Genomic DNA, 16,762 nt, shown 5'->3' on the forward strand with positions numbered 1-16,762 from the left:
AAAGCGTTTTTACACCGCAGATCTCAACTTTCACATCCGTTCACACACTGATGGCAGAGTTGTTAAAGTGACCATGAGAAGTAACTAATCCCATTCACACACATTCACACTCCCGCAACAAAGCAGCAGGAGCAATTTGGGGTTAAATCATCTGACATGTGGCTGCAGGAGCTGGGGATTGAACCCCTGAGAGACGACCGACTCTACCAACTGAGCCACACTGGACTAAACTATATCTGGTTTTGTTCATTTATAAATTAAATATAGACACAGAGGACATTTTCCTGCATTAATACTTTCACTGCAAAACTTTTTATTTAAAATAATTTTCACTTTATTTGGAAAACTTGACTTTTCCCATTCTTTTATTTCCTTTTTTTTTTTTTTTTTTTTACAGGATGTTAAATGTAAAATCCACTGATTTCACGAGTTGTAATGAGTGAGCTTTCAAAGGCTTTACTGTTATTTATTTTTCATCTAAAAGGAATCTATCTGTATGCATGGAGGATAAAACGAGGAGAGGAGAGGGAGAGGAGAAGGGGGTGCTGCTGTGTAGAAGGAGGAGGCGGGAGAGGAGGAGGTGAAAGTGAGAATAAGAAAGCAGCTCCTCCTCGAGCTGCCTGCAAGACCGGACAGCAGCAGCAGGAGCAGAGAGGTACCACTCCGCCGGAGAAACACGTCACTGTTTGGATCTAACTCCTGCGTCATGTTCTCCCCGGGGCTCTGCGTGTCTTTGCTGGTCGTGTCCTGCGCTCTGTGCCCGGCTCCGGTCCGGGCGGCGTCCTGTGAGTCGGTCCGGATCCCGCTGTGCCGGTCCATGCCGTGGAACATGACCAAGATGCCGAACCACCTCCACCACAGCACGCAGGACAACGCGGTGCTGGCCATCGAGCAGTTTGAAGGGCTGCTGGGTGAGTTTCCTGCCGGGCTGTCAGCTCATTATTCCGCAAATTAAACCTCTGATGGGACTAATTGACTCACGAGCTTGTAAATTAATCCTCTGATTGACTAATTAACCGACTGATGATGCGTTCAAACGCCGTAAAGTTCAGTCAAAAGATAGAGCTCCAAAGTCTATCAATGGGTTTATTTACATACTTACTTTTATGTAGGCTATATTTAAAGTCGTGGTGTTGTTTATTTTATTTGATTTAAAGACTACTTGTATTTTTACAGGTTTTATCTTTTATCTCAGGCATAAAATGCATGAACAAAGAAACACTGTGCAGAATAAAAACACACAAGTAGGACTGAAAGTGGTCGAAATAAATATTTTTCATCCTTATGGGACAAAAAATTAATAATTTAGAGTTTAGAAAAGTTTTTTTTAAATCATCCTAAAGGTGAGCCATCATTGTGTGTCCTTGACAAATAATTCTACATTTTCTTCTTTGCATTGTTTCAGCTTTTGGGTGTTTAGCAGAAGTGATTAGAGTATGGGGCTGCCAGGGTACATTACTTTTTTTTTTTTTAAACTTGATTCCAGTTAAAATCAAACAGTATTGAAACCTGTTTGATACCACGGCAACAAAAGAAGAAGTACGAGTCGCCCAACATTTTCTACTTTCTTGTTTTTGGTGACCAAAAGTTGCAGACAAGCTCCTGCACACAGTCTAAACTGAACAAATAGGTTGAAAACGTTTTAGTACCAAAACATTGCCACCATATTTTTACAATTTAGACAGCATGCAGAAGTTTGTTTGTCAGCGTTGAATGGATGAATTCTTCTCCTGCACACCTGTCTTGTGAAATAGTTGTGGTTTCTTTTCAAATTTTTGGGAGATTCTATTGTTTAAAAACACATGGTATTGAACGTTCTGACAACCTCACATCTAGTATCACAAAGGTTGTTGTGTTGCACCTCAGATCACATCGAGCTGTGATGTCACAGTTTCCAGGAGAACCTCTGTACATCACTGCAGTAAGATCAGAAACTAAACCACTAACGATGAGGTCAACAACGATATAATTGGTGTTAAGTCCCCCTTTAGTCTGCTGAAACTCTGAACCAGCTGAGCATGGTCAGGTGTGTTCAGGTGTACTTCTGAGCTGTGGAGTCACGCTGTCCCACAGAATAACCATCACTGTTGTCAAGGTTTGCAGAAGATGATTATGAGCAGAACTAAAATTGAGTGACAGAAACCCCAGAGGAAAACCTGAACAAATACATTCAGATTCAGTTTCTTTACTGTCCAGCAGGATGACACAGAAGACGACATCAACACAGACAACATTAACAGTAAAATCTTAAACAAAACAGAGTTAAAAAATCTGAACACAACACAATTGTAACAAACACAACTTTAAAAAAAAATTCTCTAAACAAACACAGTTTACAGTGGCAGCTTCTTCTTCTTCTCTTGTTTTCTGTCGGGGCACAGCTGGTTCTGGTCTGAAACTGAAACCATCGTTGCACTCGGAGAGCATGGAAACATTTCAGTGGAAACTTTCTTTCTGATTAAGTTTACTTAAGAAGGAAAACTTGGCTCCTGCAGCAGCAGCAGCAGCAGCAGCAGCAGTCGGTGATAGAGCGGTATGAAGGGGTTGGTCTGAGTTACAGCACGCTGACGGTTTCTGCTGAAGAAAACAGGAACATTTCAGTCGGGCTGTCTCACCAAGGGGAACACCAAGTGCAGACATGTACCACAACTCATGTCCAGCGTTCCTCCTCTGCCTGTTTAACTCTTTCAGCAACTACCTCTAAAAACTAACAGACACATTCATACCACACTGACGAAGCAGCGGGAGCAACTTGAGGTTAAGAGTCTTACCCAAACGCACATTGGACATGATGCTGCAGGAGCTGAGGATCGAACCCCTGACCTTCTGGTTGAGAGATGAACAACTCTACCAACGACTGTACCACCGATCCACTGCCTGCATATTGTTTGAATAGTACAAACTAGATAGCAACTCTTTAAAACCGAAACAATGGCAACATATTTGTGCAGTCGAGACAAAGCTCTAAAGTTTTCTCGCTGCAGCTTTTTGTCAAAAAATGAAAAAAGATCTTTAGTATTTCATAGCGTCAGAACTATTAGAACCATGTTTCATTAAAGATCCCATATTTGACTCAGTTTCAACTTTCATTTTGTCAGACTGTGAAACCTACAGAGCAGCTTTGCATGATTTGATGCTAAAAGAAAACTCCTTATTTATCTCATATACTAGTGTCAGTAAAAACCCTCATTTCAGCCTCAGCATTAAACAGTTAGTTTCAGCTGCTGTCTCCTTAAGGCCCCCCTCCCCACACACGCCCACTTTCTTCTGATTGGTCAGTTCTCTAGAAGTCTTCAGGGGGGCAGAACGCTGCAGGGCTGCTCTCCAGTGCTGGGAGAAGAGATGTTATGTAAGAGGTTTTAATGGCTTATAGAGGCTTGAAACTGTCTTGAGAAAATCCTTGCTTTCATATCTTGGGAACTATCTCGTGACTTGCACAACAAACTGTTTTTGTGTTTTTTTTCCATAACAAATATCAGTGGCATAAAAGTGTACACACAAGGATTAAAGAACAGGACTAAGGTTTGATTAACTGGAAGTTGAAATTTATATAAAAATGTATTGACTTTATGTCAGTTTGTTGTTGAAGTGCAACTATTTGTTACTGAAGCATGCGGGTTAAACGAGGGTGCACAATGCTGCTGGTATTCAAAATCACAACCTGTGTGTGTTTATGATAAGTTAAGCTAATAAATGCTGCTCTGCACGTTCTGCACACACACGGCCTCCACATGTAAACTGTACAGTGTACAGTCTGACTCCTGTGTTTATCTCGCTGTCTCGCTCTGTTGAAAGTAAATATTACAAACTTCCTGTGTCAAACTCTGAGTGTCAATGTGACGACAGAAAATCATTTCTGTCACTTGTTACATGTTTAACATCATGTAACCAGCTGAATAATGTTAAATATGTCACCATAGACTGAATGTATTTAGATGTGAAAGCAGTATATATTCTAGTCTGGTCCATCTCTTCAGTCCAAACATAAATCATTTGGATGTATTCTCATCAAATGTTCAGACATACCTTTTCCCAGATGATGACTTCTAAGATATCTAGTCATCTTTTGACTCCTCCTCCAGCGCCCACATGACTCATGTTTGCAGCTTTTACTTAAATGGTTAAAAAGCAGATGCATAGGTTGCTCTGAAATGTTCTTCAGATGATCTTTGTGTCTCTTGATTCCCTCATCCCATCTCATCTGATGCATCCTGAGGTGAAAATACTCAAGTTAAATTCTTCATACACTGTTCTGGTGGCACATACAAGCTAACTTAGCTAATAGCTTGCAGCTATCTGTCCTGTTTGGACTTATTTTTGTGGTTAAGATATACTCAACTGTAAAGGAAAATCAAAGTAAAAAGGATGTGGAAAACAAGTCTGTCTTCAATAAATACATTTTGGTTTTGGCTGAAGTCGGAGCTCAGCTGAGGTCAGAGGAGCGAGGAGAGAAAATGCAGCTTTAACCAGAAAAAATGTTCTAATGAAAGACCTGCAGGCCAAAACCCAGGAAGCAGCATCAGGTCACAAGTTCAGAGTCTTTTCTGTGACTTCATTATGAAACCGCTTCAGCCAAACCTCAGTCCGTCTCCGCAGGAACTACTCTGATATGTTCTCTTTTAGCCCGAGCTGAAACGTCTGCTTTCATCCTGCGTGAAACCTGCAGCAGGATGGAAGTCAGTCCGCGGTGTGTTCACCACAAAAAGAACACAGAATCATGAGAGACGGCCGCAAAAAATGCAAAAACTAAGTTTATTGCTCATATTTCTGTTGCTTAGAGCGTGTTAAATGTGTAACTTCTTGAAGGAGACCTATACTTTATACTTTGATAGTTGTGTAATTGACATATTTCATCCGTTTCCATTTAAAGATGAAGACTTGGGGAAGTTTCTGGTGTTTCCTAGCCTTCCTATTTGTCATCTCATTCACTGATTTATAAGAACATTTGGCGTCGGATAAAAGGGAATGACAGAATAGTTCTTCCAAACAAAGCAGGAAATCTGAGTCTGACATTTTAATTTTTTTTCACTCAAACTCTGAGATTTTAGCTTCAGTCCTAAGTAAGATTTGCAGAATATTTTTGTCACTTCTCTTCACTCCTGTCCCTGTAAATATCCCCCAGAGGTCTGAATCGCAAAGTGGTGTTTCACCAAAACATACCTTACAAAACTTCTGTTTGTTCTGGGAGTCTCCAGTATTTTGAGGCCATTTCCCGCCCCCTCCCATTTTGTTATATCTCACCAGAAACTGATCATTTTCATTGGCCCACAGCCTTGTTTTACATAATCCAGATACACAGATGGCTCATAGGGACGGATCCATACGTCTTTTGCATTTCTCTCAGGATACCCAAGTTGATACACACACACACAATCCACAACTACATAACATTCCAACCTCTTTGTTTACGTGACCTGATTCCAGTGGTTTGTGTACGGCCACAAACAAAGATTTTAAGCAGAGCTGGACTGAGCAATTCCAGTATTTAACCACGAGTCACTTGGCTAGTAGCATTTTGCAAAGTGCGCAGGGTGGGTTTTCAAATTGGACCAGTAAATCAGCTCCCAACAGCACAAGCGCGGCATTGGGGCACAGAAGGGCACACTGACGATATGTGAAACCTAAATGTTGTCCTTGTTTCAAATGAATTGATCATAACACTGTAGCTATAAGGATTTCCACGATCAAAGATGTTTACACTTAGATATAGTTTGAGTAAAAATCTAACTACATTGATACCTGTGACATAGAAGTCCTAGGCAGCTAATATTTGGGTATTTTCTTGTTTTTAATTATCAAAAATTGCAGGCAAACTCCCGCACACTGTCTAAATTGCACAAGTACATTAGCAACATTTCAGTACAAAAACATTGCCAATGTGTGTTTGCAGTTTAGAATCAGAGTCAGAATCTGGTTTTATTGCCAAGTACATTTAAACATACAAGGAATCTGACTTGGTGAAAGCAGGAAATGTTGAGAGGATAGAGAGTGGGGGGGACGACATTCAGCAAAGGCCTGTGGTAGGGAGATGAGGACTACAGCCTCTGTACACATGGGGCACGTGTGTATGGTGCTTTTTAATACCATTAATTATTAAAATCACACAGATTGTATCTTTTTAAAACATGACAAGACAACCATAGTAACTCCTGATGTCATCTTTGGGGTGGCTGTGGCTCAGTGGTAGAGTCGGTGTTTTATTCTGAAGCCCTTTCTTCCGTCTCAAACTGAAACATAGTTTATGATTCTCCCTGGGTGACTATAGACAACAGTCTCAGTGACACACCTGTCTGTGTTTCCAGGTACAGGCTGCAGTCCGGACCTGCTGTTCTTCCTGTGTGCGATGTACGCTCCAATCTGCACCATCGACTTCCAGCACGAGCCCATCAAACCCTGCAAGGCGGTGTGCGAGCGGGCCAAGTACGGCTGCGAGCCGGTGATGAAGCGTTATAACCACAGCTGGCCCGACAGCCTGGCCTGCAGTGAGCTGCCGCTGTACGACCGCGGGGTCTGCATCTCACCTGAGGCCATCGTCAAGGCAGAGGGACCAGGTACCAGTGCACTAATTATTTATATTTATACTATCACTTTATTATATTTATGAAGGTTTATTTTTCTCTAAAGACAGCTGAGGTTTGATATTTTTTAATAAGGTTTTGACTCCTGTCTTTCCTCATCTTGATGTTGGACTATACCCTCCCTACATTAGGGCCTGCACACTAACCACTAGGCTACAGACACCTCCTGAAACCACCTATTTAATTAAAGATGGCAAAAAAAGAACATATCAAAAGTTGAAAGTAAGAAATGTAGGTTCAGAACAGTTGCTCTGTTTAATCACTTTTTCCTTTAACAACACTTTGTAAGCGTTTTTGTAAATGAGGAGACCAGTTTCTGTGAAGTGGGTTACATCTCTTTCTTAATTTAGGATTTCAGCTGTTCAAACATTCAGGATCTCTTTAATACACTTTATAATGCTCCAAACATTTCAATGGGAGACAAGCAGGGTGGACTCTTCATCCCAGAGAACAGGGTGGCTATTATTTCCAAACAGAATTTAAAATTTTGACTCTTCAGACCTCAGTCCGTCTTAAATGACCTCCTGCCGAGAGAAGGCAGTGACGTTTCTGGAGCTGGTTTATATACAGTTTCCTCTTTTGCATGGTACAGTGGATGCAGTGATGAACTGTGTTCACAGACGATGTCTTCTGGAAGTATTTCTGAATATATGAAGTATTCCTGAGCCCATGCAGTGATGTCCACAACAAAATCCTGCCTGCCTGTCTGCTGATGAAGCAGTAGCGGCTTGTGCATTGTTCTCCATGTGGGGCACATTTTCTTCCAGATGGACCAGGAAGTATGTCATAGTTCTGGAAAAGGCCATTAACTGGCTAACGGCATTAGCATTGTGGCAATTTAAACTTAGGAATCTATACATTTTATTGAGCATACTTAACAAACAACAACATATGCCCTCGTACTGACTGGCATATATTTCCTAAACTCTGTGGAGACAAACTGCTGACTCATGCTAGTCTAGTCTGCTGCTCTAATCTACCTTTTAATAAACAGTCAATGCTCTGATCCAGTGACGCTGCATGACTGGCTCTGTATGTCTCAGTTGATGGGATGTGTTTTCCTCTGCTGCCAACTTGTGTGTTGTTGTGTGTAATGCGTTCATGAGTGCATCTTCCAACACCCCGAGAAGCTTCTATCCTTTGAATTGAAGAGGAGCAACTGAGCATGTGCAACCAACTCATAACGAGAGTCAATGGAGGTCCAGAGCGCTAATTTTAGATTTTAGCACCCAAGACTGGAAACACGTCACCATAGAACATTTCAAATCTACATATTTATGGCAGATAATACATTTAACTCAATAACTCCACAGTATGTACTTATAGAGAAGAGCATTCAAGTTTAAGTTCATGAAAAGGCAACAGGTAGAAGGAGGGAAACACAGATAAGTCTTAATATCTGCGACTTCTTCCATGTTCTTTGTTTCCTCCTGTGATAGCGTTGATATGAAAGCCGCTCCTGAATAAGTTCCCTCTCTTTTCTTAACATCCATCAGGGAGCCGTTTCCCTGCTCTGCCGAGCCCTGACGGTGTTTTTTCTATCATGTTTCGACTCTCAGCAGTTTGTTTCTGCTCCCTCTCGAACAGATAGCGTGACTCATTTCCCCTCCGACTTCACTCCCACTGACTTTCTCAAAGAGCTCCTTGATACAGGCGGCCCACTCATTTTACACTCAATAAAACCCTCACTGTCCTCCGCTTCTTTAAAACCGGCCCTGGACCATCTCAATCCCCCTGACCTCCATAACCGCACGCCCACGGATCTCCAAGCAGCCCGGCCCGGCTCGGCTCAGCGGGGTCTGGGGATTTTCCCTCGCTGTGATTTGTTGATTTGCTGAGGTTCAGTCAGGGTGGAACGTTCAACTTGTTCCAGTGATTTTTCAGGAACCGTCTGAACGTTTCTGCACTAAAGTTTGTCTCTGGTAGGAACAGAAGTTTTCCTCCATTTATGGCTCTTAAACAGTTTTGCATTCAAAGTTGTTTGAAGCAAAACAAACTCGAAGAAAGTAATCTGGGCGATTACTTACAGGTAAGACTATGATGCATAGTATCTGTATGGTCCACTGAAAATGCAGTATTGGTTAAATGCATTGATCCTATACTTTACTTTATTAGTACCCAAAAATAGCAGATAAACTCCTGCATTAATGCATTGGTGAAATTAAGACAGCGTCTTATGTTGTCCCCAGAAACCGAAACCAGCTGAATCGACCGATAAAAGGACCACCGCTGCTCTCTCTCTCTCTCTCTCTCTCTCTCTCTCTCTCTCTCTCTCTCTCTCTCTCTCTCTCTCTCTCTCTCTCTCTCTCTCTCTCTCTCTCTCTCTCTCTCGCAACCTCCGGTGTTGAAAAATAAAGCAGATGCTGAAAGTGCAAAATCCTGAAGTTCTGTTCCAGTATTGCTAATGTCAGCAGGTTTCGTCCTCCGTGGACTATGACTTGTTGAGGAAAATTCATGTATTTGCTTTCTTCTTTCTTACCGAAATGAAAAAATAAGCGAATCAGACCACATTCTTTCTCTGTCTCTGTAGATCCATACTACCAGGATCCAGCCAGGTGTAACCCAGGTGAGACAACTCCTCGACCGTCTCTTCGCCTGAGTTTGTTATGTTAGCATCTTTAATGTACATCTGAGCACAAACGGTCTATAAATCTGTTATAGTTAATCTCTTCTGGGTTTGATACTCTGACAGAATCCAGTCCAGACTTTCCAATGGACTCCAACAACCTCCACTGCAGAGGACCAAATGGAGGTAACCTGTCCGCTCAACTGTCTGTCCACCTATCTCGACCTCTGCGACAGTTCAGGCTCCTCCTTTTATGAAAGTCTTGAGCATTAAAGGACTGAGAGTTAAATCATTAGAATTTGCTGTTTTGCCCCGGGTAAGATGAGAAAATCAACACGCTGACAACACAACAACCTTTAGCTTAGCTTATTTTAGCTTAGCTCAGTTTAGCATGAAGACTGGGAACAGGATCAAACAGCTAGACTATTCCATTTTTCCAGAGGTAACAAATTTCACCTTCCACACCCGCTAAAGCTCAAATGTTAACACATTTATTTTTTGATTCTTTAAAACACAAGTTTGAAAAAGGAGATGTGTGACAAACTATTTGGTCCTGTTGTGTCCGCTAAAGTCCTTTTTTGTGCTGGCAGCAGGGGCTTGTCGATATGGCTGGCCAGGGGTGGCATGGGCCCCCCTTATTATCGTAATGGCCACCCCAAGTGCCACACCAATAATCCTACACTATGATCTGTTTCCAGATCTGTGCCACAGGCAGTTGCAGCTCGAGCAAAGGACAATTTTGGTTCTTAATGATGGAGCCTTCTAATTCATAACTCCTTTTGTGTGAATGTAAGTGGAGGGGGTTTGGAGGTGTGTCACTGAAGTAGAGCGGAGGCTTCAGTATGGAGGAGGCGTGGCCAAACAGCAGTTTGTTCAGGTTTCATGCTGGTGCTCAAGGGCGACATTTACTGGAGCAAAAACTTGCACATTCTTCCATTCTTTAAAGATTTAAACATTGGAGTTTGTCGTCCTAATTCAGACCAGTGTCTCAGTGTTTTTCTTCAGACTCCTTTAATTTGTTTCTTTTTGGTCCGTAGATCGCTGCAGATGTAAGACCGTCAAAATGGGTTTGAAAAGCTACCTGAAGAACAACTACAACTATGGTGAGTCAAGTCGGGATCATTGATTTCAGTGGTACCAGCTGATATATATTTAAGAGAATTTTTAGTTTTATAAGATACCAGATAATGTTGTCTGTGGAGCGTTGAATCGAATGTTTCCATTCAGTAGTCAGTCTGCACCCGCATGAGAGATACCATCATCTGAGATCTGTTCAACAAGACTAAACGCTCTTTATTTGACTTGTTCGGGGGCTTAAGTGTGCCGCTTAATGAGAAATCTTTTTTAATAACACACGGCTCTGAAGTGGATTCTTTGTCTCTGAGCTGTAATTCTTTTGTGGAAAGATTTTGGTTTGGAGGCGTTTAGGTTACTTGGATTAAATCAGACACGCCAATGCTAAGAAGGCTTTTCCAGATGATTCCTGTGCACAGGCACGATTTGGCCAATCCAGCAGGGATTTCCATGAGGACTTCTCAAGCTCGCTGATGCCTCCGGCCACAGAATCCATTTGGAGAAGATTTCAGATTCTTTCCAGCCATCATAAAACCAAGAGCTCAGTTTGAAAGTATTCCGATTTAATTGAGGAGTTTAGTGTAGCATGGCGGCATGACAGAGAGCACAACAAGGTGGTCTTTATAATTTTACTGCAGGCATTCTTACCTCGCTCTTTTTTTTGTTTTGTCCTCCGTCTTTGCAGTCTGCAGCCTCGCACTAAAAGGATGCATTAAGGAGGCTGCTGGGAACAAAGACAGCAAAATATCCATTTCTTGCCATCAGGTTGATTTTCCTGCTGCTGTTTGGTGCCTGGACGGTTTTACCTGTTATCAAGAAAAAAACATTTACGGATAGACAGATGTTAAAGCTGTACTAATGATCCTATTAATTTTGCTTCGCACTGTCCAAATATAAAGTGAGAGTTTTCACTTTGAAGTTGTTGTAACATGCGATCCTTTACATGTTGGTAAAAAAGTGGATTTATTGTTTTAGTGCAACTAAGACGTTTAAAATGCATGTCAACATGTTAATCCGTCTGAAATGGCTTTAAGTTGTGTTTCTCAAAGTTTGAGAAAATACAGATGGAGAGTGGTTTACTCTTGCATGTATACGCCTCAGCCAATCAGTGTCCAAGGTGTTCTGAGCATGCGCCACAGTTTTTTTTTTTTGTTTTTTTTTGTTTTTTTTTACCTGGAGGTCAAACAGCGTGGATGTCTGCCTTTGGTTATTTAAAATAGGGTGGCATCTCATTTGTACCAAAAGTGAAGCGTAGAGTTTGTGTGAAATGAACAGAGCGTTAATGTTTTCATGACTCGACATACAACCAGTTCGTCCATTGTTTGGTATGTGACTAGTAGGGCAACAGGAAGAAGGTCAGCTGAAAATTAAATGGCCTAATCAAGATATATTCTCTTTTTTTCACCTTTTGTGGAGAAATGACTTCCCAATACTTAGCTCTGCTGACGACTCTCTCGCTCTCTCTCTCAGTGATCAGAGCAAGGGTGAAGGAGGTGAGGAACCGCGGTCTGGAGCCCACAGCGGTGGTGGAGGTGAAGGAGGTGCTTAAATCCTCTCTGGTCAACATTCCCAAAGAGACACAGACACTGTACTACTCGTCCTCCTGTCTGTGTCCTCCTCTGTCTCCTGGGGAGGACTACCTCATCATGGGCTACGAGAATGAAGAGACGTCCAGGTAAGGGTCACTCCAGGAAATAAGAGCATTAAAGGTCTCCTATTCTCGTCCTCTTCAACCAGTTTAGGAAAAAGTCTCAGATCTCCCCAAAATATGTGTGTGAAGTCTCTTGTTCTAAATCCACTCTGATCCTGTATGTGATCATGCCTATAAACCCCTCTATTTCAGCCCTGCTCAGAACAGACTGTTTCTGTGTCTGTACCTTTAAATGTAAATGAGCTGTGTCTGACCACGCCCCCTCTCTGGAAGGGCTCGGTGTCTCGGGCTTTCTCGCTCCATGTCCTATTGTTTACGGTGAGAAGGTAGACTCAGTGGGCAGAACAAACACCTAGCTGTGGGAGTGTCACACACCTGGGGGAGGGGTTACTGCCCTTTGTGATGTCATGAAGGGAAAATCTCCTAACGGCCTGTTTGAGCACACATTTTCTGAAAAGTGGAGCAGGCAAAAGACGGAGAGAATGGACTTTACCTCATCATTGGGGGGTTTGTAGACAGACTAGAGACACGTATTAGTGTTACAGAAACATGGTGAAGTGGATTTTGAATAATATGTGACCTTTCTATAACTTTGAACATTTGCACAGATGTGTTTTTTTATTACTTTAGCTCCAGCCTGTTGTCATATATGTACCTGCTGTATCTCATAACATTTTTTTTATTCCAATGTGGTCGCCCCAGCATGAACTTCTCTCGCATTTGTGGTTGCAGGTTGCTCCTGATTGACAGCTCCGTCGCTCAGAGGTGGAAGGAAAAAATGGGCCGGAAGGTCAAGGTGAAGTGACTCACTCACTCACTCGCTTGCTCGCTCACACACAGACCGCAGCATTTTTTTTGGCAGTAGGGTTCATTTAAAAAAAAATTTTTTTTAAGTGTTTACAGTTTCAGAGCAGTGTTTCATGTTATTTTCTGTGTAAACACACCTGCAGCAGTTCAGGTGGAGGCTCTTGGTGTTGACTGTGATTTGTACTGAACTAAACCATGTTTCTGCAGCCTTCTGCATAAATGTAATGTAAGTGAACTGTGTGTTTGTCTTTGTGCAGAGATGGGATCAGATCCTGCAGGGGAAAGGACGAGCAACTCAACGCCGGAATCGCCACTAAGATCAGAGTGTGAATGGGCATGATTTGTGTGTGTGTGTGTGTGTGTGTGTGTGTTAGTGTGTGTGCCAGTGTGTGCGTATGCGTGCGTGTCTAGATATTGCACTTTTACAGGATGTTGTAGTTGAATGTAGTTCATCTCTTCATCAGTCAGACTGTTTGGAGTCTGATTTTTGTCTTTTATTTTCTTTGCACAAACATTATTTAGTGTGCGTTCAGAGAGAGTGTGTGTTTGTGTGCATGTTTGAGTGTGTAAGAGAGGATTAGTGTGTGTAAACACCTAAAGCACTCAAAAATGACCAGAGAGGGGGCGGAGCTTCAAAGCTGTAGTACTAAACATACGCACAGCCTTTATAGTCTGTACACGACACTTTTTTATATTTCTGGAAACAAATGTCTTTTTGGCGGCGGCCATGTTGGCCGTCACAACCTGCAATAATCCTGGATGTTGGCCATGTTACCATGGCGATGTGATGAAGGACATATTGGACTATGATGGATCTGTAGCCATCATCTTAACTTTGCAGAAGTGTGCGAAATAGAAGAGAGTAATACTCATGCTTACTTCAGACAGCAACAAGAGCAAATAGAGCAACAATATCAACTGTAACCATGGGCAACGAGAGGAACAACAACAAATGGAGCATCAGCAGCTTCTTCAGCGTCCAAGGCTCCAATGAAAGCGTCGCAACAGAAAAAGACAAATGTGTGTGTAAGGAAATGATTTCACTTTGTGGTTTTTTGCTTTTTGTTTAAACAAATCTTCTACTTGTAGCTTTCATCTGTTGTCATCTGTCATTTTTTTTGGGCATGTTTATGTTTCATTTGGTGTTTTGTTTTCTTGCCAACTGAGGAGAAGAGCAAGAATGAAATGATAAAACCCAACTTTTAAACACATTGTTTGTTTGGTTGATGTTTTGCATACCTGGTTGTGGGTGTTCTGGTTGACAAACAGCTTTGAGGTCAATAAAGTCAGAAGTTATTCAGAAGGCTCAAACCCAGAGAAAACTGCTTTTAGGCTCCATGCAGGCCAGTAGGGGGCGCCCGAGGGCTGACAAACTTTAAACCCGTAGCAGTGACTTAAAATGTACAAATAATGCAATGACAATAGGAAACTTTCTTAAGAGGGCCCCACATGACGGTACTCAAGTTATTGCGCTGCTGAGTGTCACAATATTCCTATAAAAACGTATCTGTGAATTAAAGTCACCATTGAAGTCAGATTATTTATAACATAATGGAGATGAACGCTAGTTGGAGGGGCCCCAACAGAATCTAGATTTGCCACAGCTCAAATCAAGCCCCCAGCAAGTGTGCCAACCTTTGAAGCCTATTTTGCCTGGTGGCTGAACATGGTACTGCAGCGTCACGTGATGCCATTGAGCACAGAAATACCTTTTCATGTAAGCTTACATTAAGAAAGGGATGTCTATAAATCAGCAAATGACATTTTTTGAGGTACAACGACTTCCCAATATGAAGACTAAAAATCAACATGGATCAAACCCGTCAGCCATGACAGTGATGAGTCTGAAAGTTATACATCAGGAACCAGATATTGAAGCAGCTAAACAGAATATAACTGTCATTCATATAATCAATAATCTTTAATTTAGATATCTATATCAGAGCTTTTGTTACTGGTTCATGTTAGGATGTCGTCTGTGGAAAATCCTCATAATAATCCCTTTTTTCTGCAGTATTAAAAAAGCAGATTTGCTCCGTGAACACGGCCTCTGACAGGCATACAGCTCCCTCATACTCGCTCTGTAGCTGTCCATTGTAAACACACTAAGAGTCAACACTTCTTTGAACTGAACTCACACTGATGTTCTGAGCTCTTCACAGCAGTTTGAACCATTAAACAAGTTGTACTCTTAGGTTGTTTGTCTTGGACTATAAAAGTGGGACATAACTGTTTGACTTCACCGGACTCCATGAACTGCAGCATATGCGAAATATAGAAATACATTTACAAGCTGTTATGGTTCAAGTAAAGGGAAGCTCAAATAAGGCCTTTTTGAATGAGGCTTTTCGTAAATGTAAATGGACTTGAGTTTGTTTCAACATCTTTTGTAACTAAGATAACCACTAGACCTGCAGAGCTAAACACTGAAGCTTCAGTGTCTGCAAAATGGCAAAACCTGCTTCCACATCTACTCTAAGGAATAGGATCCACTGGAGTAGCAATTTCAAACACAACGTGTCTAAGTTACATAAACAAATACATTTGTCCAAGTAGACATATATACTGTATATGTAATTATTTTCACCTTAGGGTAAGATAAACATCTTATTTCAAGACATGAAAAGCAAAATGATATAGGCCTTAATTACGCAAGCTCTAATTGGAAATACATCTTAACATTTGATTGTATTCTGTTTTCCATGATTATGGGTACATGTTACAATGTAACAATGCTGGTTTTGCCATGATAACAAGTTTATTCCTTGAGATCTTGAGAAAACAGCCAAAATGTTCCTGTTATCCAGGGGAGAACTGGGCTAAATAAGATGTATGGACACATGTCCTCTTAGGGCTTCCGTACTGAAATGCTTCAAAAATATCCGCAGATGCTGCAAGCAAGTTTTACTCAAGTTTCTTTAAATGCAATCTTTATCTTAGTTGAGGAATTTAAGAACATTTGTCTTGCTGCATTGACAGCTAGTTTTACTCATTAGGAGAACTTCAGCCCTCCTTTCTGCCGTGTATCAGGATAGAAAGGAACAGATGTTGAACCTTCAGACCTTTAGTGTTTCTCACTGATGGGAGTTAAGCTTGTTCAACAAAACAGCAGCAGCCTGAACACGGCCTGTGTGTGTGTGCGTGTGTGTGTGTGTGTGTGTGTGTGTGTGTGTGTGTGTGTGTGTGTGTGTAGGCGTGCTTCCAGTAGTTCCTGCCTGCTAATTTCCAGCCGTGTTTTCTCAGCTGCAGTTTCCATGAGAGGGGAGAGAAAATGTTTTCATAGATTTACTGCTATTACACCTCCTTATCCCCCCCTCTGCCCTCCCCTCTCTCCCCCCCTTACCTCTCTGCTCCACGTTGACTTCAGCTGACGGCCTGACTGAAAACACACCTGGTGTTGGTATAAGGTGCAGTCTGTTCCTTCGGGCTGAGTGCTTCTATTCATGTTCCCGAGTGCTGACACAGCAAACAGTCACACACTGAATATTTTCATACTGACTGACCTCGCTGAAAGAAGTTTAAAGATATATTCAGTGACTTTTCAACACTAGAGGGCAGGAAGTGGGAAAAAAACACAGTTGGAAGCTGTTTTGGACTATTTATATCCCAAAGAGCTCTTTGGCATTGGTGTTTAGTCCTTGCCTGGTCTTACATCCTCTGATGCTTTAGCCTTTATTTGGGTTTGCTTCAATATTTTTTTGTGATTAGGCCCCAGTACCGTAAATTACATTAGCATTTTGGGTCTGGTTTCAAGAACTGTTTGGCCCATAACCAGCAGAGTGTTAGCTTTGGTTTGGTCCAGTTTCCATTTGGGTTTTAAACTTGGCTTTGTCTCACATTTGTTTGTGTTGAAGCCCTTGTTTGGCCTCAAATTTAGCCTTTGTTTTTAATTGTATTCTCCATGTTTTATATATGGTTCAGTCTACTGTTGTAACCCTAGTTTGGTCCAATACTCATTGAACCAAACTTATGTTTCTTGACCAGATATTACCCACATTTCTTTCCTGATTTATTCTTGTGTATTTACTCCAGTTTGTTCCAGCCCATTTGGTCCAAACCGTGGTTTAGTCCTTCTCATGGTTTCTC

At 41.7% G+C, this 16,762-nt stretch overlaps 1 protein-coding gene across 1 annotated transcript; it reads left to right on the plus strand.

Annotated features, from left to right (window-relative positions):
- The first annotated feature begins 608 nt into the window (after positions 1 to 608).
- On the plus strand, positions 609 to 13,887 carry frzb (frizzled related protein). The gene is made up of 8 exons (XM_020631919.3): positions 609 to 911; positions 6,303 to 6,551; positions 9,109 to 9,144; positions 9,271 to 9,330; positions 10,182 to 10,247; positions 11,689 to 11,893; positions 12,602 to 12,665; positions 12,934 to 13,887. The coding sequence occupies exons 1-8, from the start codon at positions 707 to 709 to the stop codon at positions 12,991 to 12,993; spliced, it is 945 nt and encodes a 314-aa protein (XP_020487575.1). The 5' UTR covers positions 609 to 706; the 3' UTR covers positions 12,994 to 13,887.
- The last annotated feature ends 2,875 nt before the right edge of the window (positions 13,888 to 16,762 follow it).

Source organism: Labrus bergylta, chromosome 13 (assembly GCF_963930695.1).
Source record: "Labrus bergylta chromosome 13, fLabBer1.1, whole genome shotgun sequence".
NCBI lineage: Eukaryota > Metazoa > Chordata > Actinopteri > Labriformes > Labridae > Labrus > Labrus bergylta.

What these genes read in the sequence shown, in the direction of transcription:
- frzb (XM_020631919.3), top strand. Translation starts at nt 707, where the DNA reads ATGTTCTCCCCGGGGCTCTGCGTGTCTTTGCTGGTCGTGTCCTGCGCT. An exon ending in CTGCAGAGGACCAAATGGAG is followed by an intron (nt 9,331 to 10,181) that starts GTAACCTGTCCG and finishes TTTGGTCCGTAG; the next exon opens with ATCGCTGCAGATGTAAGACC. An exon ending in AAATGGGCCGGAAGGTCAAG is followed by an intron (nt 12,666 to 12,933) that starts GTGAAGTGACTC and finishes GTCTTTGTGCAG; the next exon opens with AGATGGGATCAGATCCTGCA.